The 25,308-nt window shown below is 49.0% G+C and overlaps 1 protein-coding gene across 1 annotated transcript in view; it reads left to right on the top strand.

Moving 5' to 3' along the window:
• Window positions 1-3,898: 3,898 nt before the first annotated feature.
• The window catches only part of COTL1 (coactosin like F-actin binding protein 1), a 44,084-nt gene continuing 22,674 nt past the window's right edge, over window positions 3,899-25,308 (top strand). The window contains exons 1-2 of the mRNA XM_061386902.1: window positions 3,899-4,164; window positions 4,433-4,515. Coding sequence (XP_061242886.1) covers window positions 4,088-4,164; window positions 4,433-4,515 — 160 coding nt within the window. The 5' untranslated portion in view covers window positions 3,899-4,087. The remainder of the gene's footprint in view (window positions 4,165-4,432; window positions 4,516-25,308) is intronic.

The raw sequence follows: 25,308 nt of genomic DNA, 5'->3' as shown, positions 1-25,308 counted from the left end.
TGTCCTTCACTATCTCCCAGTCCATTAAGTCAGTGATGTCATCCAACCATCTCATCTTGTCACCCTCTTCTCTGGCTGCCCTCAATCTTTCCCAGCACCCGGGTCTTTTCCAATGAGTCGGCTCTTCGAATCAACTGGCCAAAGTATTGGAGCTTCAGCTTCAGCATCAGTCCTTCCAATGAATGTTCAAAGTTGATTTCCTTTAGGATTGACTGGTTTGATCTCCTTGCTGTCCAAGGGACTCTCAAGAGTCTTTTCCAGCACCAGAGTTCGAAAGCATCAATTCTTCAGCACTCAGCCTTCATTATGGTCCAACTCTCACATTTTTACATGACTACTGGAAATACCATAGCTTTGATTATACGGACCTTTGTGATGGTTTGGCAAAATGATGTCTCTGCTTTTTATTACACAGTCTAGGTTTGTCATAGCACATAATATATGTCAAATATTTTGATCTGATTTTTTTCTAAAGAAACGCGAGTTTGATTAGATTGATTTTTATATTGTGTGGATCTCAGATTTAAACAAATATTCACACAGCGAATTTATTACTGGGGTGCAGTTTATTGTTCTGCCTTAGCTGGGCATATTGTCTTCACAATGCTCAAAATCAGATTTTGTTTCAATACCCACCTTACACCTTCAGTCCAGTAGAGGGCGACAGCAACTACAAATAGGAGAAACACAGTTAAAGGTGGAAGCATCCAGATAAAGTCGAGGCACCCAGGCAGGGTCCCTGAACTCTGGAATCAAATTCAGGCTAGAAACCACTTTGTTGTTGTTGTTTAACATTCTTAATAGATAGTGCATTCATATGTTCAAAAACAGAACAGGATAGATAGAAGTAAAATGGTATATGGTAAAATCTCTCTCCTTCTCCTCTTCCCTTTGTACCTGGCTTCCTTCCTCATCTCCATCTCAGGCACAACTCTTTTATTTTTCTCTTGTGTGTTCTTCCAGAGGTGTTTATGCACATATGGACGAACACAGATATCTCTGTACTCCCTCCCCCGACTTTAAAAAGCTAGCTGCACAAGAAGGTGTTTTGATCATACTGTTCTGTACTTTGCCTTGTTCCATCACGATGTAGACTGTAGATCTATCATTAATGTAGACGGTAGATCTATCAGTAACAGTGCATAGAGAGAAGCCCCCTACTCTCTTTGTTTTTCCAGCTTCAGATTTCTCCATGGCACACCTGTATCATTATCTCTTCATCCAGCCCCCCATCAATGAGGGGCTTCTGCTACTATCAATAAAGCTCAATGATTCAGTTCAGTTCAGTTGCTCAGTCATGTCTGACTCTGCGACCCCATGGACTGCAGCACTCCAGGCTTCCTTGTCCATCACCAACTCCCTGGAGCTTGCTCAAACTCATCCATCGAGTCAGTGGTTACTTGAATGATGATTACTCAGTGATTACTTGACTGTGTCTATAGCAGCGACCATCAGCCCCAGTTGCCCATGAAAATGATGAAAGGGGATTTTAAAAATCCCAGCCCTTAAGTCATACTTCAGATGAACTACATCAGAATCTCTGAGTGTGGGACCAAGGCACACAGGCCGCCCTATGTCCTGTTGATGTTTCTAGGGAAAACTGGCCAAGAGCACAGAGATTTGCAACGTTGCTAGATATTGACAAGTGGCTTCCATGCCTGGTTGTGCTAACTTGCACTCCCACCAGCTTGTATGAGATGGCCTGAGTCTTCATGGCTTCACCAACAAAGCATGCTTGTCAAATTTTGCTTTTTGCTAAACTGTTTTGTTTTTTTTTTTTTTTTTTTAAGTTATCTCAGTTTTGCTTCAATTTGCATTTCTCTTATTAGGGCTTGAGACTGAGCATCTTCTCATTGTTTAAGAGCCTTCTGACCTGTCTGGTCATATCCTGTGCTCACTTTTCTTTTCTCTCCCTTCTCTCTGGCTGTGCGACAGGGCTTGCAAGATCTTAGTTCCCCAAACCCAACCCTCCTCACCTCCCCAGGAGTGGAAGCATGGAGTCCTAAGCGCTGGACTGCCAGGGAATTCCCTCTTTTTCCTAGGTTGGTTTCTCTATATGTCAGCGAGGTACCTTCTTCCTGATTTGAGTTGCAAATACTTTCTACTGCTCTGCTGCCTTGTTTTGTTTTCTTTTTTTTCCCCTCGAAGAAGACTTTTTACATATCTGAATGTAACTATCTTTCGTTATGGCTTTTGGATTTTGAGTCACGGTTAGTTTGGTTTCCCATTCCAATCTTATAAAGGAAGCTTCCCATGTGTTCTTATGACACTTTTGTGGTTTCCTTTATTTACAGGCAAATCTTCGATCCTTTTGGAATTTACCCTGATCTGCGGTGTGAGGTATGGCTCCATCTTTGGCTTGCTTTCTAATAACTAATTATCCCATTATCTTCATCAGGGAGTAAGGTAGGAGCTGCTTTGAGCTGCATCCAACTGGAATTTCTTTGTTTTTGCCTTTTAATTTATAGCAATACCAGCTCCTACTTTCCCCACTCACCTTCCCCCATGTGCCTGTTCAATGCTCGATTGATTTTTGTTTGTTTACCATTAAGAATTAATTTTATTATTAATTGAACATTGTCCCTGACCTTTGGGGTTTCTATTTACGATTTATTTTAGTTGATAACCAACAACAATGATCTTTTGTTGAATGTCTAACATATTTGTTGACAAGTTTCATTAAACATGAACCATAAAGCAAACCTATGATGTCAGTTGTAGTTGTTGTTTAGTCGCTAAGTTATGTTCGAATCTAAAGTGGTCGGTACTATTACTATTCCATTGGAGGAAGGTAATCAGAGAGTTTCTGAGGCTTGTCCAAAGGCCTACAGTTAAAAAGAGGCAACACTGGATGCGAATCAAGAGCCGGGTCTTGGGGGGTCCAGCCTTTTTACTTGCCTGAACCCTGTAACTGGTCTTTGTGGAATGATTGCAGGAGGGAATGAATGACTGAGTCAGTGAGGGAAGGAAGAAGACAGAGTCAGCTCCTGCCCTCAGTGGAACCCAAAGGGGGAGATAAGATGTGAATGCAAATAACCAGAGCGTAAAGTAAACAGTGACCCCACCAGTGTTTTGGAAGCAGTCCACTTTCTATCCCCTCCTATCTAACAATCTTACTTCTTTCCAATTTCTCCCTACCTAGAAACCACGGAGCCCAACACTGGGCCAGGGCAGTTTGATGCAGTAAGTCACCCATGTGGAGCTTCCCTGTGGAGCTCTGCAGCCCAGGAGCCCTGGTGGGGAGGAGGGAGGTAGAGGAAGGGATAGGGAGGAGGGGGGGGTGCAAAGTGAGAGAGAGAGGAGGCGAGAGGACAAGAGCTTGAAGACAAGGAATAGGGAGGAGGTAAACGGAGTTGTTGTTTGGGGGGATAAGGAGGACTAGGGGAGGCTGGGGTAGGAGATGAGGGAAGGGAGGGGAGGTGGGAATAGGGAGGAAGGAGGGAGAAGGGGTTAGGGAAGTGGGAAGAGCAAGGGGAGGAGGTGAGGCGAGGAGCGGGCAGTGAATGAGGAGGGAGACTCAAGGAGGGAGGAGGGAGAGGGAGTAGAGAGAGGGAAAGGAGAAACAGGGCTTGGGGAGGAGGAAATGGGGGAGGAGTTAGGGGAGTGGAAGAACAAGAAAGGGTTGGGGGAGGGAGAAAAGAAGAGGAGGAGGGAGGAGAAGAGCGGGGAGGGAGAAGAAGAGGGGAGGAGGGAGAAAAAGCCCCTCTCTCCAGCCCCCTTCTCAGGGTTGCGCAACCCACTCGGGCTGGGATTGGTCGCTGGCGGGTAAAGACGCCACGCCCCGACACGGGCTGCGACCAATAGCGATAGGGGGTGGGGCCTAATGCGTCCTCGGAGGCCAATGGGCGAAGGGGGGCGGGGCTGCGTGGCCTGGGTCTAGCTCGCTTTCCTAGCGCACTCGGAGCCACCGCCGCTCTCGGAGCTCGGAACTCTCCTTCTCGCGCTGCTGTCGCCAGCCGCCCGCCCGCCCGCTTGCCCGCCCGCCTTCCGCGCGTCCCCGCCCCGCTCCGCTCCGATCCCTGCAGCCCGCCCCAAGCGCGCTCATCTGTCGCTGCGAGCACAGTATCCCCACTGCGGCCCCGCGGCGATGGCCACCAAGATCGACAAAGAGGCTTGCCGAACGGCGTACAACCTGGTGCGCGACGACAGCTCGGCCGTCATCTGGTGAGGAACTTTGCATTGCTCTTCGAGCCCCGCTGCCTGAGCTCACAAGGGGCCTGGTGCGCTGAGCCGTCTTCCAAACGGGACGGATTAAGGGTCATCCCCGTGCGGTCTCCCCGCAGTCTTAACCCGGGACAGCGTGGAAAGCCAGCGCTGGCTTTTCGCTAGCCAGAGCATCTTTTAGATTGTTCTGTGGAAGCTCGGCACCGTTCAGGCACCAACGCTGATGTGTATGTGTATGTGTGTGTTTTTCTCTTCTCCCAATCCAAAGGGTGACTTTTAAATATGACGGCTCCACCATCGTCCCCGGCGAGCAGGGAGCGGAATATCAGGACTTCATCCAACAGTGCACAGGTAGGGAGACGCGCCTTCTGGGGGGACTCCCGGTCTTTTGGAACAAGGTCAATGCTAGGGAGGAGTCTGAGGCCACTCTGGGCGCCCCCAGCGCTGGAGGAACCAGATTGGAGTGTTCGAAAGCCTCCACAAGCCTTCTCTCCTCTGGGCATCCAGAACAACCAGAGGTGACCGGCAGCCTCCTCCCTCTCACAGTAACCTTTTCAGGCGGGACAGCTCCTTTGCCCCCATGGTCACTGGCTTTCCACCGTTAACTCATGGAGTTCCAAACTCCAGGGTCCAGCCCTCCCGGGTTTCCCCTTTCATGAGTCAGAGAGCCAAAATAAAAACAATCCTGGTGCTTATTGAAGGAGAAAGAAATGGTTAGCGACAGCCCTCTCCTTTCTCCTGCAATCATTGTCCATGTGCTGGTGATGTGTTTTTGTTCATAGAATATAGAGCAGAATATGAAAGCGTACATACCATATGATCCCATTTATGTGAAATTTTAGAAAAGGCAAAGCTAATCTGTAGTGTGAAAAGTCAGAAAAGTGGTCGGGCTAGCCACTGACTGGGGGGAGGCATATGGAAGGTGGGGTGGGGTCTCAAGGGGTTGGGAATATTCTGTATTTTGATTTGGGAGGCAGTTACACAGGTGTGTACATATAAGAAATCTTTCAAGCAAAATCTTTAGGATTTGTAAACTTTGTGCCTTTCCCTGGGTTGTCTTGAACCAGTAAGTGGAAAAAACACATGCATGTACAACCACAACCTCCAATCCTTGCCCCCCAACACACACCACTGAAGCAAAAGGCCCAGCATCACTGGTAACAAGGCCCTTTAAAGCTAAGCTTGGAGGATGGGCTCTTTTTCTGGGCTCTGGGCTCTAGCTTGGAAATAGATATTTTCAGACAAAGGCAGTACGGCCTGAAAGTTAGGGTGGGGACCTAGAGTCAGCAAGGTAGGTTTGAATCCCCTTGTGGCCACTTTCTAGCTGTGTGGTTTGGGGCAAGTTACTTAATCTCTTGGGGCCTTGGTTTCCTCCCCTGTAATCTTAGAGGGCTGTCGAAAAGATAGGTGAGTCAGTGCCTGTACAGATGACATGGTCATTTGTGAAATAAATAAAAAATACAACACTATGCTCAAGATCATGCAACAGCCCCTTTCCTTTATTCAAATGACTATTTTGAATTTATTCTAATTCAAAGAATATCTATAAAGTGTCTGCTGTGGGCTGGGTGGTACTGAGATTTACCATCCCCCCCCCCACACAAAAAATCTCCCAACTAAAACATCTCCCAGAGCTACCTCTAGACCTTCACTCACTGCTTTTGGACAGGATTGTTTAAAATGTTGTTGTTTAGTTAAGTCGTGTCCAACTCTTTTGTGACCCCATGGACTGTAGCCTGCCTGTAGGCTCCTCTGTCTGTGCAATTTCCCAGGCAAGAATACTAGAGTGGGTTGTCATTTCCTTCTCCAGGGGATCTTCCCGACCCAGGGATGGAACCCAAGTCTCCTGCATTGGCAGGCGGATTCTGTACCACTGAGCCATCTGAGGAACCCTTTGTTTAAAAGCAGATGTGTAAAATACTATCACAACTCACATCTATTGAGGTGCATGGGGCCAGGATTGAAAGCCAGGCCCCTGACTCAGGAACCCTGTCTCTCAGCCACCTCTGTCCTTTCACCACCATGATGCCTGCTTTCACAAGTGGAGTAAGTGCAGCCTCCTGGGGTTTGGTGTATAACTGGGAGGCTCAGCAGTATTTTTTGCCTTGCCGGCTCTGAGCTTTTCTCACAAGCCAGCTTCCTTCCTCTCTGGACAGTAAAGTAGCAGTTTCCTCCTGCTAGCCATCCATCATCCCCACCCCCTGCCATCAGACTGGGGTCTTCTCCTCCCACCCACCCCCCAGCTTCTGAAGCTATTGTTCTGTCCATTGAGTAGGAGAAGGTGACCCCGGGAATAAAGAGCATCCTGTGAGTGGATTCTGAATTGGGGAGGCTGTGGTCAGAGAACACTTCCTCCCTCCCTGGGGCTTCCTTCCCCCAATAATAGGGATGGCAGTGGGGAGGGCCTGGTGGGAGAGCTAAAAATGCTTTCCCTGCTGCTTGTTGAGCTTATGAATGGGCCGTAGGATCTGAAGGCTCCGTCTGCTCTGGCTGGAAGTCCGCCTTCCTTCCCCAGCCGTCTGTTGGACAAATGCATAGGCGAGCTGTGGTTGCCGTGCCTGCTCTTGTTTGTCTTAGGAAAGCCTGTTCTATCATGCCACCGTGTCCTCCTAACTCAGTGACCAAGGGTTCGGAACGCTGACTAGTAGCTTTCTACACGCAAGTCACTGCACTGGGCACACCTTGTCTCCGTTTCTGAGCTTGCTTCCCTTCCGTACGTAGGTGGGGAAACGGAGTCCCAGAGAGGTTAAGTGACTTGCCTGCAAGTCACAGCAAGGTCGTGGCAGGCCCGGGGCCTTGAACCCGGGCAGAGTGGCTTTGAGGCCTGTGCTCTTGACCTCTTCTCACTAAGAAAGTGGTTTAGAGGCTCATTCCTGAGTCGTGGAGCATCTTTGCTGTACAGCAGGTTCTGGTCGGGGCTGGTGGGATTGTTGGCAGTTACAGAAGACACGTTCGCCCACTCCTGTGATGCAGGGAGGCCTCTCCGTGGCCCTCATCTCTGGCCAGGTGTCCTGACAAGCCGGAGGGTCTAGTGCTCCTGGTCTGGCATAGCCTTCCTATTTCCAAAGCTCTCACAAGGTCACAGGGGACCTGGGAGCCTAAAAACAGTGCCTGGTCGCTCCTCCGTCTGCCCTGGGGGAACGAGGGGCTTGGAGGGCCCCTCACCCCCACTGTGGGCTTTCTCTCCTCCTTGATATCCTCGCCCTGCCCCCCATCCTTGCTCTGAAATGCCCTCTTTCGCCCCTCCTTTGCCCTCTGGCTACTATCTTTCTTCTGTCCTCTGCACCCCGCCCCCCCCCACCGGCCCCCCACCGGTTCTTCTTCGGAATGGAATCTCCCATTAAGCCTCTCCCTGTCACCCCTCCTCCGCCCCCCAGGCTGGCCTGTCCTTGTCCCCAGGCACTGGTTCCTGAAGGTCATGAACTGGAAGGTCGCTGGGCCGCCCTTGTCCTCCTGTTTCTTGCTGACAGGATCTGGAGCCCTCTGGGCCCCACACTGGCTCTTCTGGTGCCGGCCTCACCTGGCCCCTTCCTTCTGTACTGACCGCTCCATCACCGCTTCTGCTCTTACTTCTCACCCCAAACTTCAGTCTGTGTGGGATGGTTAGAGATCTGTCAGGTGCAGTGAAAGGAGCCCAGTGCAGTAAACTTCCTACTCCCTCACCCCTGAAGAAAAGAAATCAGTCTTAGCTTCTGTGGTTGGAAAGTCCAGGTAAAGTACTAGCTGCAGATAAGGCTGTCCGAACTCACCCCCCTCCCCCAGCCCTGTTTTCCTCCTTGATCGCCTGTCTTGGGGGCAGGAGGGCAAGTTCTCCCTGAGCAGTGACGAGATAACCTCTAACCACCCAGCTTCCAGGCTTTGGGGAGGAGAGAGAGACCGACTGCCACGGATTTCCGATTTCCGCAGAAGTCTCCAGACTGAGAGACTCTGACTGGGTTCATGTGCGCATGTGAACTAATCCCTGCAATTCTGGCTGTCTATACCTGGATCAGTGCCCATGCCTGGAGTGGGGGAGGGGCACCCCCCACCAAACCAGGAGACAGTGGGGGAGGGGTAGCCCCACCAAACCAGCAGGTGGAGTCGGGGAGGGTGGGTTCCTAAGGGAAGAGTGAAGGCGAGGGCATGCTGCTTGCAGAAGAGGGGCAGACCCAAAGAGTCCATGTCCACCCTTTATTGCAACAGTCTCTCAGCCCATGGTCCTTCTTGTCTTAAATTCATTCTATCCCCCTCCACCCCCAAAAATGGAAGTGAAAGTGAAAGTGAAGTTGCTCAGTTGTGTCTGACTGTCTGCAACCCCATGGACTGTAATCTACCAGGCTCCTCTGTCCATGGGATTTTCCAGGCAAGGGTACTGGAGTGGGTTGCCTTTTCCTTCTCCAGGGGATCTTCCCAACCCAGGGATTGAACCTGTGTATTTTGAATTGGCAGGTAGAGTCTTACCACTGAGCCACCAGGGAAGCCTGCAAAGTAACTTTTCCTAAATCGTGGGTCTCCTCAAGTTCCTTCTCTGTTCCTTAACCATCTGTGGCTCCCATCTGCGCACTAAGTACAGGCTATCTACTTGGCCTTCCAGCCTGTCTGTCCGCAGCCACATCTCCTGTGCAGCAGCTCCCACAGCCCCCTTTGTGCATCTGCAGCCTGACCCTGTGTAACACTCTCAGCCTGCAGGCCAGTGATTCCCTCTGGGTGGAATTCCTCTCCCCTGTATCTGTCCATCTGAGACTGAGCCAGCAAACCTACCTAGTGCAATCCCTTCTGTATTTCAACAGCCAGGACCTTTGGAATCAGAGAAATTCTAAATTCGCATCCCAACTCTGTCTCCTGCCATGTGACCTCAGGCATTTCTTTGTCTGTGCCACAGTTTTCTGGTCTGTAAAATGGGGGTTCTGATGGTGCCTGCCTCTGATGCTGACTGAGAAGGTTCACTGAAGTTATATGTCTAAATGGAGAGCCCAGACATAGTGATACAGTTGGCTGTTGTTACTGTTACTTTTTTTTTTTTTTAACTCTCCTAGTCATATTGGTTGTTGTTACTATTACTTTTTATATCATTATTTCTGTTCTCCTAAGGATTAGGAGCGTTTAGGATGACAGTGTGCTTTCTGATCTGAACTTTCTTGTGCATGCCCTAGTTCAGCACACAGTCAGCACTCAACTCTGAGTTCACTTAGAAGAGGTGCTCAACCCCAGACTGGCACACAGTAGGTGCCATGTGGACATGCTTGAGACCTTTGACCCAGGTCTGCATGCAGTAGGTGGTCAGTACAGGGTAAGAGGTGGTTAGCACAGTGGTTAAAGGTCTAGGCTGCTTTGGATGGTCTGGGTTCAAATGCTTGCTAATCATGTGAGCTGAATTATTCACCTGCTCATCCTTTTGCTATAATGTGATTATTAGGAGGATTAAGAAAGCAAGTTCATGGTGCCGAGGATGCAGTCCGTTCTCCATAAATGGTAGTCACTGTGATTGTCATCTCATTGGTGGAATTTAATTGATGTGGAAGTAAAGTATGTGATCAGAGAGATGGGGGGAGGGAAGAGATGATGGGGAATGGGTACTGAGCTGTCTGGAGGGTCTCTGGTTGCCCTGACAGAGCCATGGTGAGTGGGGAGGAGCCAGGGATAAGCTGGGAAAGGAGAAAGGAGTCATTTGCCAGACTGACTGGCAGTATGATCTCTCTGATCTCTGTAGGAAGGGCTTACAGATCATGTGTATGTGTTGGGTTAATGGCTCAGGGTGTCTGTGAAATGTTTTTTTTCTTCACCTTACAAGTAGTACAGGTCCGTTGCAGAATATTCAGAAAGCAAGATTAAGCAAAAGGAAGAGAATAAAAACCAGATATAATTCAAATATAGTTTAACACTCAGAAATTTGTTCATTCATTGATTCATTTCCTCCTTCCTTCCTTCCTTCGATTGACTACTCTGTAGGTTACTGTTCTAGGCACTGAGGGTAAATCTAGAAGCAGAGAAAGCCCCTGTTCTCATGGTGCTGATGTTTTATTGTCATCATCCAGCCCTTAAAGTGGCTCCTAATCTATCTCTTGTATAAATGTAACATTGTTTAACAGATCTTTTATTGATGAACTGACCCCAAAGTACTCTGTTGCAAGCATTTTTATTTTAGAAAGAATCTAGGCATCTGGGAATGAATCCAGTTTTCTGCTGGTTATGAGCATCAAAGGTAGAGCTAGGGTGTCTTGCTTTGACTTGTAGCCTTACTGTTCTGTGTGACCTTGAGCAAGTCTCCCAGATTCTCTGTTTCTTCATCTATAAGATTCAGTAAGTGATTGCACACAGGGTACAGGGTTGCTAAAATTGAGGATAAATTGACATGATACACATAAAGCTTATAGGCAATGCCTACTATACAATGGGTGCTCAATTAATGTAGTTATCAGTAACATAGAACCTTGCAACTGCTTCTCAGGGACTGAGTTTGGCAGTGGGATGGTTAAGGAGAACGGGGGTGTCTTTACTGTTAAAAGACAAAAACATTCATCCTAACGCTTGTTAAAGAACAGTAAGGCAGAGACTTCCCTGATGGTCCAGTGGTGAAGACGCCCACCTTCCAATGCAGAGGGCATGGTTTAGATCCCTTGTAGGGGAATTAAGACCCCACATGGTGCATAGTGCAGCCAAAAAAAAACAAAGACCAGTAAGGCAGACTTTATTCAGAGGACTGTTGTGATAGGTGTAGGGATCACTACAAGGGAGAGAGATCAAACTCAACTCTGAATACCACAAGGAAAAGTGGGAATTTGGAGTCAAGGAGCCAGGTAGGTATCAATGGCTGGAAAGTTACCAGGAGGAAGGGTCTGGGGTGAAGGGAGAAGCTGGCTAAACTGACTTAACAGGATTCTTGCTGAAGGCATGCCAAGGATCAGACATCACCGGGGAAGGGTGAGAACAAGGAGCCTGATTATATATTGAGGGGTGATCAGATGTGGCATACGGGGAATTCTGGCTTAGTTGACTTGGCGGGATCCTTGCCAAAATCAGTGAAGGCTAAGATGAACACACAAGTCCAGAAGTTGAGACCCAGATGAAAAAAAGCTCAGTTAGAAGAGCATGGTTAGAGTTCAGTCAAAGAGAGGCTCTTTGCTATTATTGCAAGAGGGACAGGTTGGGAAAGAAACAAATTCGCTCACTGGCCTCTGCGTGTGCGGCTGTGCAGCACACACAGGTATAGCGGTCTCTATTTTGCTCTTCTGTACTGGATTTTTTTCCCCCAAGCTGCACATATGCATTTTTTCCCCCTCTAGCTTTACTCAAATTTAGAAATTTGAGTGAGAAAGGAAGGAGAGAAATTATCTAGTGAGTCAAAGGGAATATGAGGTCAGAAGGAAGCTGTAGATCTGTGACAGGGCTTTGGACCTTGTAAAGTGCTAAACAGTCTCTCTGTCATGCAATCAACAAACGGGGATTGATTGACACATCATTTCTGTTGCTCCAGAAACAATGCTGGGTGGTGATTCTTCAGTGCTACCTGAAGTGCTCTGGAAACATTATTTTCACAGTTTTCTGCAAAATTCAGTCTCCCGCTGCCTTCTTGGCTCATGCATGTGTTGTTGGGGGATCCTGAGCCGCGTTGTGTGGCTTCTTTGTGTCATAAGATGTGTGGGCTTTGTAACAGCTCTTCATGTGATGTTTCCACTTGCTGTGGAGTTTGTGGCCATACCTCCGTGGAGAAGGTTGCTAGATGTCCCTTTTCCTGCTAAGTAGGGTGTCTCTGCTTCAGCGAAAGTGTTCAGTTAGTTGAAATGAATTGAGTTTTCCCTCCTTGAAAGTCTTTAGACATTAATGCAAACTTTTAGAAATTATTGCTGGTGAATCATGTAGATGTTACATCCATGTCCTCATCTCCCACCGTTTTTTCACCTCGGTACATCCTGGCATCCCGCCGCCCCACATCTGGAGCCTGGTACCCCGTGCCCAGGTCTTCGGTCGCCTCCTGGTGGTCACATGGAGTGGACGTTTCTTTGTATTTGTTCACTTTCTCTTCTTCTAGCCTTCGGCAGTGACCGCTAGTTACTAAAAACATGGTTTTCCCTTCCATCTGCTTCTGTAGTGCAAAGCTCACCTACTTCTCTTTTCCTGTTTCTCATCTCCTGCTCTCACTTCCGTCTGCTGGTTCTGCTTCCCTTTTGTGCCCCAGAAGTGTGGGTGTTTCCTGGGCTCCGCCCTTGACCCTGGCTTTTCCTTCTGTGGAGCATTTCTTGAGTTCCAGCCTTTTGCCCAGGACTGAATTGACCCCTTCAGAACCTCCTGAGCTTGCAGTCCAGGTAGGGGTGGGGAGGTGGGGAGAGCTTTTCTCTCCCCTTAACCTTTTCTCGCTTTTGCCCACAAGGTCCAAATGCTTAGAAATGACCCAGAATGCCGGTTAGGATGGGATGCTGAGCAGCTCACCCCTTTCATGCACATCCCAACACATGATTCTGACCCCGTGGATGCCAACTGTCCTGCACTAGGTAGGCGCTTTGCATGTATTAGCTCATCTAATTTTTCTTACCTGTGAGGGGTATGTATGTAATAAGAACAATGACGCCAGAGTAGGAGTCCTCTCCATTTTACTGATAAGAAATCTGATTGTTTCCTCAGAGAGTCCAAAGTCACTTGTTTGGTAGACTCACAGATGACAGAGAACAAACCAGTGGTTGCCAGTGGGGAGAGGGGAGGGAGGAGGGGCACGTGAGGGGTGCGTCCAACTCTTTGCAACCCCAAGGACTGTGGCCCACCAGGCTCCTCTGTACATGAGATTCTGCAAGTGAGAATACTGGAGTGGGTTGCTCTTTACTCCTCCAGGGAATCTTCCCAACCAGGGATCGAATCCAGGTCTCCTACACTGCAGGCAGATTCCTTACCACTAGGGAAGACAGGGGTAGTGGGAGAAAAGGATTATTATGGGATTTTATGACATCATGTGGGAAACTTTTGAAGATTGTAAAGCACTACAGAACTTAAAGAATCTTTAATTCAATAATAAAAATAATAAAAAAAATCACTTGCTTGAGATGGCGCAGTAGGTAGAGAAATTGGACTTTGAATCCAGATCTGTGTCCGAGGCTGCACTGCCCTGCCCTCTCCCTTCCTTGGAGCTTGTGCACAGTTTTCCTTCTTTTGGCCTGTCCTCGTCGGTCTTGCTTTCCTGGCAGACTTCTGTACATCCTTTAAGGCCCAGTGTAGATATCCCCTCCACTCAGATGGCCTCCTTGCCTTTGTGATGTTCATCCTGTTCTGCGGTGATTACGTGTGCATCTGTTTCTTCAATCCCATGGTGAGACTGTGGAAAGAAGGGCTTTTGTCTCTCTGGTGGTGGTACCCTGTGGAGCATCCTCCCCCTCGCGGTTACCTGGTCCCGATCTCTTTTCCCCGGTGGTTGTGTCACTCTCTTGTGTGGACCCAAGTCATGGGTAGCAAGCCCTTAGCAACTCCCCAAGCTCTATCCCAAACAGGAGCTTCTGGTATCTGGTGTTTGACTCTGCTGCTAGATAGAATCTGAGCTCCTGAGGGCAGAAACCTGGTTGGCCTGGTTCTCTGCTGTGCCGTCAGCACCTGGAACAACAGCTGACCTCCCCAAGTGTGTGTTGAATAGATGAATGAACACGGTCCCCTGAGACGTTTGATAGCCGAACTCACCCCTGGACAGTCCACGTGCTCTCTGCCAACGTAACCACCCAGTGGCCTGTATGGAGAGTCTTTAGGTGCTGAGGCTCTGAAACCCTTGTTCCCCTCTGGCCTCTGGCCCACATTCCTGCCCTGGAGCCCCTAGGTGTCTTCCTCTCCAACTGAATTTGATGCCTTGGCTTTTCGGCTTCTGCTCAGTGGCCTCAGCAGGGCCAAGTCCCCAGAGGCTTGTGTGTAAGGCAGGGCTGTTAACCTTAGCATTTTGTGTTTTGTTTCATCAGTGCATTTGAAATTAACTTGCCTGACATCCTGTTTTAGTTCTGGACTTAATTTCCAATCATCTGTCTCATGTTTCCTCATGCACTTATTCTTTTTTTTAATCATCTGTGTATTTCTGTAACTGTCCTTGCCAATCATAAGTTATCATAATCCTTAAAGATAATGACGAACACTGGACTTTTATTGTGCCAGAAATTGTGCTGAGGTCATTGTATCAGTTTCCTGTGGCTGCTGTAACAAATGACCACAGACTCAGTGGTTTAAAACAACATAATTTCTCGTCTTAGAGTCTGGAGGGCAGAAGTCCAAAATCAACCTCACTGAACTAGCATAAAGGTGTGGGCAGGACTGTATTCCTTCCAGAGGCTTGAAAGGAGAATCTGTTTCTTTGCCTTTTTTGGCTCTACAGGTTCTGCATCCCTTGGCTTGTGGCCCCTTCCTCCATCTTCAAGGCCAGCAGTATCTGGATGAGTCCTTCTTATGAAGCCGTCTCTTTGATTCTTCTGCTTTCCTCACTTCCATATTTGAGGACCCTTGTGATGACATTGGGCCCACTCTAGTCATCCGGGACAATCTTCCCATGCTGAGACCCTCAAGTTAATCACACTTGTAAAGTGTGCCATGGACATGCCCTTTGCCATGTCCAGTCACAGAGTCACAGGTTCTGGAAATTAGGGTATGGACATCTTTGGGGGCTACTGTCTTGCCAGCCAGAGTCATTTAATCCTCACTTTATTTCATGACACCATGGCCCCATGTGGTACCAGGGTCCTATTGTCATTCCCATTTCACAGACAGGAAAACTGAGGCTCAGAGCCAGGAAAGCACTGACCCTGGGTTGCATGGAGGTGGAACTGTGTTCCTTACCCAGTGTCTGCCCTCTGGCCAACACTCCTGACTCCCTGCTGCTTCCCAACATGTGCAGCTGAAATTCTTTTGAAACAAGGAGGGAAGACCATGGGCGAGCTCTTTTCTTTTTTCCCCTTCTCCTTCCTCCCCCAGTTTTGTTGAGAAATAATTGGCATGCACCACTGTATGAGCTTAAGGGGTACAGCATGATGGTTTGGTTTCCATGTATCATGAAATGATGATCTTAATAGGCTTAGTTAACATTCATCCTCTGATATAGATACAATAAAAAGAACAGAAAAAATATTTTTTTTCTCCTTAATAAGAACTCTTAGGAGCTATTCTCTGAACAGTTTGCCACAAGCTCTTTTTCTGAAAGCCAAGGGGCAGACCGGAGGCCTGTGCCTCTGGCTGGAGGCACATTTCTAAGAATACACAGCTCAGAGATAATTTTTCTGCCTTTGTTCAAGTGGAAAACCTGTGATGGTCTCTGGGGAGCAACACTCCTTAATTCAAACGCCTCCATTTTTCCTAGGAAAGATTTCTGACTCTGCTGCTTTTGACTGAAAGGATGGCCCTTGGAGGTCATCTGATCTGACCCGGAAGTAGTTTTCTTCCCTTTTTTGGGCTATAATTCTACCCTGACTCTAGAATGGAGTGTATTGTTCAGGATTTGAAAATAAAGGAAGCTGCTGGCCAGGGGCTGGCCAGGGGCCCCTCTGGGTCACATGCTGGGGCTTCTGGGGAGGAGGGAAAAGAGTCAGACTTTTGTGAGCCCCTGTGAGCCCCCTGCCTGATCAAGGAGGGCCTGTGTTCACTCTGTTGAGCTCTTGTAGCCCTGAACTGGAATGCCACTTGCACTGTTTTTTTAAATTTTATTTATTTATTTTTGGCTGCGCTGGGTCTTGGTTGCTGCAGCTGCATGCAGGCTTTCTCTAGTTGTGGCGAGGAGGGGCTGCTCTCTAGTTGCGGTGCGAAGGCTTTTCATTGTGATAGCTTCTCTTGTTGCGAAGCATGGGCTCTAGGTGCGTGGGCTTCAGTAGATACAGCACGTGGGCTCAGTCGTCGTGGCACAGGGGCTTAGCTGCTCTGTGGTATGTGGGATCTTTCCGAGCCAGAGATTGAACCCATGTGCACTACATTGGCAGGTGAATTCTTATCTATTCTTATCTGGACAACCAGGGAAGCCAATTTAAAAAATATATATATATATTGAAATATAGTTGATTTACATCACTTGCTCTGTTCTTGATTTGGCAAAATCTAACTGCCATGTGTTCGATTTGGGGAAAGTAACTTTTCTTCTTTGGCACTTTGTTACACTCATTATCCAACAAATGTACATTGAGGACCTACTATGTGCCAGGGACTCTGGACACTAGGGAAGTTGAGCAATCCAGATCACAGAGCTTGCATTCACAGAAAATGCAGGGGCAGCTAATAGACAATCTAGCAAATGTGGTCTTTTCAGAATGAGATGAGTGCTAAGAAAATGAAATGAAGCAGTGGGCCAGAGACACATTGTGGGAAGGCCGCTGTTAGCCAGGGTGGTCAGGGGAGGCCTGAAGTGGAGGGGACACGAAGGCAAGACCTGAATGAAAAGGAACTGGGCGTGCGGGTACCTGGGTGAGGAGTGACCCCCGCAAAAGGGGAGGGCCTCAGACCATGCATCCTGTAATGGTCCAGCTTCCAGAGTATGTAAAGAACTCATACAACTCAACAAGACTGGTATTGGAAAATGGGCAAGGGATTCGAATGGACATTTCTCCAAAGGAGACATACACATGGCCAGTAAACACATGCAGAGATGCTCAGCATCAGTAGTCATTAGGGGAATGGAAATCAAACCACAATGAGATGTGACTTCACACACACTAGGGGGCTGTGATAACAGGAGTTGTAAGGTGTCGCGAGTCAGAACCTTCGTGCATTGCTGGGGGGAAGGAGAGCTGGTGCAGGCACCGTGGGAAACAGCTTGGCAGTTCCTGAAAGGCTAAGCCTAGCTCTTTCACGCCTTAGTATCTACCTGAGAGAGATGAAAACACACAAAAACTTGTGCGTGAATGTTCACAGCAGCATGATTCACAGTTGCCCCAAAGCGGAAACCAGGGACAAAGTGTGACTCTTCATGGACTACGCAGCATGTGAAAACATTGCTGAGTGAAACATTATGCCGAGAAGTGCAGTGTGCAGGGAACGGGGTCAGAGGTGGGGCTCAGGGCCATGGCCACGACTCTGATTTTGCCTCAACGGCCTGCATTTTATTCCCACAACTTTTGTCCACGACCTTGTGGAATTTCGCCTTTGGCCTTACTGTGGTTCATTACCAGGTCGGCCTCTCTGGCTCTGCCATGTTCCTCTTCATGTCAGACTTGCCTTTGCCCAGGGCGGCTGTGCAGGTCCACGTGCTCCAGATGTGCTCAGCCCCGCCATGTGCTCGCGCATGAACTTGCTCTCGCGCGTGAACTTGCTCTCACGCGCTCTCGTTTCCCGCCTCCCCTGTGCGTTCCGCCATTGTCGTCCACATCCTTATCGTCACCCTGTGCCATTTTTAGAGCCTCTGGCTCTGTGCCAGGTTCAGTTCTGAGCTTTCCTTTCCACAGTTCAGACGAGGATTGATGGCGAGACCCGGCACCAGCCCCCACGGCTGGGTTTTCATCTTCCAGTCCAGCGCCTGGCACCGAGCTGGTGTCCAGGGGAGTATTACGTTGCCAGCAACCTTTCCTCAGAAGTGGGTCCTTAAAACGGGAAAGTCTGTCTTGGATATTCGTGTGGGTTAGTAGCTGTGTGAATCAATGAAAGAGTGGGATGAGTCAGCTGTAAACGTGTGGGCGAACTCGAGGGCTGCAAGTGTCAACAGCCACAGGGGGGTGAAACCCACTTGTGTGTTTGTCCCCACCACGCAGGGGGCTCGGAGACAGGGACTGAGAAGCTACCCCTCCCACCCCCAGCTTAGAACATACAGGATCAGAGACGGGATGCCACGGGTCCCTGGTCACACAGCAGAGAGAGGCAGAGCCAGGGCTTGAACCCGGGCCTCCTGGCTCTCTGAGCTGCTGAGGGCTGGTGTCTGCTTTGCTCTTCTGGGGCACCGTGCTTGGCGATGTGAGCAGGGAAGGGAGAGAAGAAGGCCCACGTGATGCAGGCATTGCTAATCCTAGCAACACTGTGGTGGTGGGCTGCCCTTCCCATGCACTTTTATTTACAGGGCACCTTTGTCCAGATCAGTCAATTGCTACCTGTCTGTTCTCATCTGATTATTTCTCCCGGTCTCTTCGTTAGAAGGCATACCTTTAAAATCCGGGGAGGGGATTGGTTTTATTCTTACAAGACAGAATCTCCCATTGAAGTGACCCAGCTGAGGACTGGGGACTGAAATGCTTCTAAGCTGCTAAGATAGATGGGCAGAGGCTCCTCATTTACTCGAGAAATGTTTATTGAGTGTGGGCAGTGTGTCAGGCACCGTTCTGGGGCCTGGAGATGTCCTCCTAGGGGACAAAATGCCTGTCCTTCTGGGGTAGGGATGAGCAGACTGCAGGAGCCCTAAGGGATGTCATTCTGAGCCATTCAACTCTTGTTTTACACCCAGTAATAATAAGCTAATTATATGCTCCTCTAGCCAGTGGCAAGTCACAAACGGAGAGGCCGGTAGAGAAAGGCGTTTTGAACTTGCCCACTGAAGCTGGTGCTCTTGTCTTTGGAGTTCTGTTAGAATTTAGCTCTTAAGTTGTTAACATAGCCCCCTTCTTCCTCTTTACCCAGTTAGCTAGATGAATTCTAGGTCGTCCTTCAAGACCCAGATCCAACATCGTGGCCTCTGTGAAGCCTGCCCTGATCACTGCCCCCAGGCAGAGTTAATTTCTTTACTTCTTTGATGTTCCCCTCTGCCCTGTGATGCCTTGTTGTCATGGTGCTAACTTCACTGTATTCACATGCTTAGTTTTTCTTTTTTTGCCCTGCTAGGATTGTGTATTCTTGGAGGGTTCGGACTGTATCTTATTCATCAGTCTTTGAACCACAAGTGTTTGTCAAATGACTAACAGCAATGGAAGAAACAGAAAACCTATAGGAGAATGCAGGGATGTAGCCCAGGGCATGTAGTGCTCAGGCAGTCAGGCGCTGAATCCTTCAGTGTCTCCAGAGTGTCTCCTTGTCAACGAGGCCGTCGTGGACTCATAGCCTCCAGGAACTGGTTGCAACCACTGGTTCTCTAAGTCAGGAGATGCAGTTGGCTGTAGCACACCGACTTCCATTTAAGGAAGTAAAAGTAATCATAAAAAAAAAAGTTCTGGTGCTTTGTCACTGGGGGAAAACCTTTAGCTGTCCTGATCGTTTCGGTCTCCTGATCGGGTCCTTCCCTGAGGGTTCTACTGAAGGAATCATCTTTCTTTTCCTCTGGTTATCCTATACTCCATTTTCTTGTGTTCTGTGTCAGACTAGGAAAGCGGGGTCATTCATTTCACAAAAATCCAATGGGAAAGGAATCATTTGAGATATCTTCTGCTTTGAGGAGGGGTGGGACAAAGCGTCCATGTGCATGGGCTGTGCGAACTCATATGCAAGGACTGTATACACATCCACGGAGCCCTTGTCCTCTGTGTCAGAGAGAGGGGCCGTTCCCCCCACTTCCAGGTCCTCATCTGTGGCCGCCTGGGCTCCCCTGTTAGCAGCCCACTGGAAATGATGCAGCTGTGGCTTCTGTCCAGCTGTCCCTCTGCCCCAGGCGGCAGGATGTTTGAATTCTTTCCTGTTTCCTTTCATGCCCACTCTGGGGAGCTTGCTCGGTGGAAGCTGACAGCTCAGCTTTTTTGGTGTGTGGGTTGTTTTCTTCCTTACTGAACCTTGTTTGCATAACTTCTTAGGGAGTCTATATAAGGTAAGGGCAGCTTCAGCCCGACTCTGGGGCAATTTCCTGCTGTCTCCTTCCCCCTTTCTTTTGTCTTGCTCTGAACTTCAGCACTGGGTGGAAATTATGAAATGGTTACTTCTGTCTCTCTTTTTTCTTTCTGTTGACCGGTAGATGTTTTGTTGGGTGCCTGCTATGTGCTTGGCACTGGAGATGTGACTCGAATTGGACAGGTATGGAAGCAGCTAAAAAGATCAAAGGACGTGCCCCCAAAGTTTTGCTTAGGTTCCATAGGGAGTTTCCTAGGCTATTTTGGTGGTGAGGGAGGTTTTTTTTTTTTTTTGCTTGTTTGTATTTCTAGTTATTCTACACCTCATATGTGTTTTGTGTGTAATGAAAAAAAATTGCTCAAAACATTTGCAAAAGTGTGAGAGAGTCACACTGCTTGGCTCATGGCAGAGTCTCAGTCGCCTTTGGGTTTTGTCCTCTGGCCAGTGCCAGCTGTGGGAAAAGGTAGAAGGGAAGACAGGTCTTTTTGGGAGGAAGATGAGGGCCCTGGATCAATGTGGATCCTGTGTCAGGGTCGCCATGGCGAGAATATTGAGTGTGACGGGTCAGACTGCCCCTCAGTGATTCTGAACCTCAGGAGATTTCCAATGTGGCTGGGAGGTGTGCAGGAGGGCAGGGAGTCCTCGAGGGCTTGGTGGGGATTGTGTGCCGTTCATAGTTTTTGGGAAGATTTTTAGAGCAGCTCATTCCTGAGGCCTTGGTGATTCCAGAGACATCTGACCTCCCTTTTTTCTTCACTCCTCTTCCCATGCCCTCTGTGGTCATGTCTCTCTCTTTGTATCATTCCATGTCCTTCATATCCCCTTGCAGCATCGAGGAGGGTGATAGAGGAGGGAGGGGGAGGAAGGGGCTGCAGAGGAGAGAGCGCCTAGTGACCGCTGCTGGCGTTTCTGAGCACAGTTCTGCCAGGCAGTGTCCCAAGAACTTTACATGCAGTGACTTTATGCTGCAGATTAATGTACTTAATATGTGACGGCGAGAAACCTTGAAAAGAGGAACAGGACTTTGAACCAAGTGGGCCCTGTCTGGGGTCTCTAGGTCCTGGGGGTCCTTAGGGCTGTGGGATTGGCTGGTACAGATGTTTCACACTGATAACCCATCCTTGACCTGTGATGAGGCTACATAGACCAATGAAAGGGTCAAGTTCTTTTGAGAGGGGACTTCTATTAACACCCTATAAGGACCATCTCTTCATGGACAAGACTCTTCCTGGGCGGGAAGGGGAGGGTGTCCACAGCCCCGAATTGAGGCCACCACAGCGAGGGCCCAAAGGCATTGCCCAAAGGCCATTGACGGTGTTCGGGGACGGGGCTCCTGACCTTGTTTTGTCATTGGTTGAGGGCTCCCCTGAGATGGGGCTCTATGTGGCTTTTTGTGATGCATTTGGGAATCCTTGTTAGTGTACAAGGATTAGTGTACAAGTTAGTGTACAAGTGTGTCAGACACACAGAGGTCACAGAAAAGCTGTTAGTAGTGCCGTGATTCAGCAGCCCTTTTTCTAGAGACCACTCTTCTTTGTCTTGGGCTGTGGATTCGAGGGGAGGGAGAGTCTCTGGGGGACAGTCCCGGTGGTCTTTGATGGTGAGATGCTCAAGGAACCATGCCTCGAATTCTATAAATTACAACATTGAGAAGACAGACCATACAGGAAGCTCCTTTATATGATCACTTCCTTAAAATGAAAGGGTGTGGGTGGGGAGGATGGGGGTGGGGCTGAACTCTGGGCATTTCAGCTTTTCTGCCCACAAGACCCTTGTCTCACCCTCTTTCCCAGCCAGGGGAGAACAGGTCCTCTGAGTTGAAAACCCCATCTTCTGCTCTCCTCACCTCATCCTCTAGGTCAGTGGTTCTTAGGCTATGGAGGCATAAGAATCTCCCCCAGGGTCTCTTTTAAACTGACTTCTGTTTAAAAATGGCCCCGTTCCTAGAGTTTCAGAATTCACGGTCTAATGAGTTCCTGGGAAATGATGTTGCTGCTGGTCCGAGGAACACACTTTGAGAGCTGCTGCTCTAGATGGAACCAGGAAAAAGAGATGTCTGGTTTCTTGTCACTTCACCTCTCTGAGCCTCAGTTTCTCTATCTGTGAAGTGGGATTGTGGGCAGTGCTGACCAGATGGAGAGGTTGGGATGAGAAAATGTGCAGTCACACGTAAATGCTTAGGATGGCACCTGCCGGGTAGCAAGCTCTCAGTGAACAGCTTGTGTTATCTTCAGGACCCTCGTTCATCTTATCTGTGCCCCCTAATGCTTGGCACTGTGCTTGGCACACAGTAGGCCCTCAAGAAATCTTCATGAGACCAGCGGTTCCATGACCATGTGCCTAGGAGGCCCCTACTTTGAGACCCAGCAGAGTGAACGTTAAGTTGGTGGATGCAGAAAGCCAGCTCAGAGGCCGGAAGGCACGGAGGCTATCCCCTGGGGTTTGGCAGTGGAGGCCACTGTGGACCTCATTTCACCAGACAGGTGGGGAGAGAAATACAGTCACCAGCCCCATCAGCCAAGCCTTTCATGCTCTTTCTTTTTCATTTAATCCTCAATATGCCTTAGGAGATATATGTGACCCATTTTGCAGATGAGGAACTTGAGGCTTGGAGGCATTCAGGAATCTGGTCTTATCACAGAGCTGGGACAGAATGGGGATGAGTTTCCAGTGGATTCCAAAACTTGGATTCAACCCGGATGCTGTAGACCAGAATGTTGAGACTGAATGGTTCAGGGGGCAAGCAGGTGTACACAGCTGTTCTGGGACCTCTCTCAGAGGGGGCTCAGGGTGTGTCCTCTGGTGTGAATTCAGGGCCTGGGTGCCCCCATTGGGTTATCCAGAGCTGCACCTTGACTCCTCTGCCCCCTCAACCCCAGACTGGGAAGATGTGCCACTGAGTCCCCCGAGTGCCACCCCGGGGGTGGCAGTAACCTCAGGACCAATCTTCTAGCCAAGTTTGCTATCCCAGTGTGTAGGCGCCATCACATACATTCACACTCATGCATGAGCATGCACGTACACACAGACAGGCACACACAGACACGCTTCATATACGTGTGTGTGAGGAGGTCAAGCTCTCCCTTCCAGGTGATACACCCGTGCGCACATCCGTGTTTGATCTGCCCAGTTTGTTCAGAGGAGGGAAGTGAGTGACTAAACGAGAACTTCCTCCTGCGTTGACTAGCTGGAGGTCAGATGGCTAAGAACCTCCTTCAGGAGGCGTGAGGGCTGGAGGTCTGTGTGGGCAGCTGTGCAAAGGTCTCCCAGACCAACAGGTTTTTCACGTCAGACTTTCCGCTGACTTTTCAGTGTCATGCCACATCCCGAGCAGCGGACATTTGTAAGCAAAATGTGACCCTCGGATTTTCAAAAATGTCAGCAATCTTCTCGGCCAGACCATTGTCAGATAAGCACCAAACTGCCACCCAGGAAAGTGGTCTCTCCTGCTGTGATAATTTAAATGACACTGGCCTGCAGTTCTGGAAGATCTTACGGCCGGCCGTGTCCTTGGGGCTGGGGGTAAGGCGTCTGTCCTGTGACAGGTCTTAGGCTGGTACTTGGGACACACGGTTTGTAACTTTCTCAGTGGCTTTGGCCAGTGACGGAGCAGTTGGGATCCAAGTGTGGTCACGGGATCCCAAACATCCAGACTGACCAATGAGGTAAAGGGAAATAGAGTGGTTGCTGTGGAAACAGGCTGCAAGTTCTTTTGCTGGTGTTGTCTTGGCATTAGCAAGTCAGGAGGCATCAGATGTGTGGTCCGCCTCCCCCTCAAGTCAACGCTGCAATTTAATTAAACATTTTGGAACTGCTTCTCCTGATCCTCCAGTAACACTACTCAGAAGAACGCACTGGCTTCCCAAATGCAGCCTCCAGTGCCAGGAAATACAGGGGAACGAAAGGGCTCCTGTAATGGCCGTGTGTGGTTGTGTGAGTTTCAGTTCCTCAGCCCCACCAGCCTTATTTCCTGTGCTCACACCTCACCCGCAGCTCCACTCCAGGGAGAAGGTTCTACGGGGTCGGGCCAGACAGGTTTCACAGCATCCCATTTTATCCTCATGGCTGATGCAGAAGAGAGGTGTAAAATCACCTAATTTGGAAACATCCCAAAAGCCCATCAGTGGGTGCATGGACGAATAGAACAGAATGTGGTCCATCCATACGATGGAGTATTAGTCAGCCATAAAAGGAACGAAGTACCAGAATTCCTTGGTGGTGCAGTAGATAGGAATCTGCCTGCCATTGCAGGGGACATGAGTTCAATCCCTGGTCTGGGAAGATCCCACACGCTGCGGACTGACATGTCGTGTGCCACAACTGCTGAGCCGGAGCTCTAGAACCTGTGAGCTACAACTACTGAAGCCGGCAAGCCCTAGAGTCAGCACAGTGCAACTGCTGAATTCTGTGCACCTAGAATCTGCTCCACAGCAGGCGAACCCACCGTGATGAGAGACCTGCACACCACAATAAAGGGTAGCCCCTGCTCGCCGCTACTGGCCTTGCAAAGCAATGAAGACCCAGTGGAGCCAATAAATAAATAAAGCCTTCAAGCTATTAAAAAAAAAAAAAAAAGGAATCAAATGCCGATCATGTTTCCACATGGATGAACTTTGCCAACATGCTGAGTTGAAAGAAGGCAGACACAAAAGACCACATGCTGTAGGGTTCCTTCCATCTGTAAAACGTCCAGAAAAGGCAAATCCAGGGACAGAAAGTAGCTGAGTGGTTGCTTAGGACTGGGGGGACGGGGGAAGGGTGAGGAGTGATGGCTGGTGGGTAGGGGTGATGGCTGGTGGATAGGGGGTTCTTTTGGGGGGCGATGCAGATGTTCTGGAATTAGACTGTGGTGATGATGGCACCATATTGCGTATGTCCTAAGTGCCACTGACTTGTATGCTTTAAAATAGTTAAAATGGTGAATTTTTTGTGGTGTGACGTTTACTTCCATAAAAGGAAAAATGGAGAGGACCAAAAAATCACCCCATTTTTCAGATGAGGCCAACTGAGGCTCAGATGTTTGGGGATTAAGTCAGGTTCCTCTGGAGTTAGAGATGGCACTCATGTGGTCTCCTGTTCCCAGACTTCTCCTTCCTCATTTCCCATAGCCAGTCAGTCACTTGTTTGGTTGATAAGTCATATCTGACTTTTTGCGATCCCGTGGACTGCAGCACACCAGGCTTCCCTGTCTTTCACTATCTCCCTGAGTTTTCTCAAACTCATGTCCATCAAGTCAGTGATACCATCCAACCATCTCATTGTCTGTCACCCCCTTCTCCCCTTGCCCTCAGTTTTTCCCAGCATCAGGGTCTTTTCCAGTGAGTCAGCTCTTTGCATCAGGTGGCAAAATATTGGAGCTTCAGCATCAGTCCTTCCAATGAATATTCAAGGTTGATTTCCTTTAGGATTGACCAGTTTGATCTCCTTGCTGTCCAAGGGACTCTCAAGAGTCTTCTCCAGCACTACAGTTTGAAAGTGTCAGTTCTACAGTGCTCA

The sequence above is a fragment of the Bos javanicus genome, chromosome 18 (genome assembly GCF_032452875.1).
Source record: "Bos javanicus breed banteng chromosome 18, ARS-OSU_banteng_1.0, whole genome shotgun sequence".
In the NCBI taxonomy this organism is placed as follows: Eukaryota; Metazoa; Chordata; class Mammalia; order Artiodactyla; family Bovidae; genus Bos; species Bos javanicus.
This window is presented reverse-complemented; position numbering and strand designations above follow the sequence as displayed.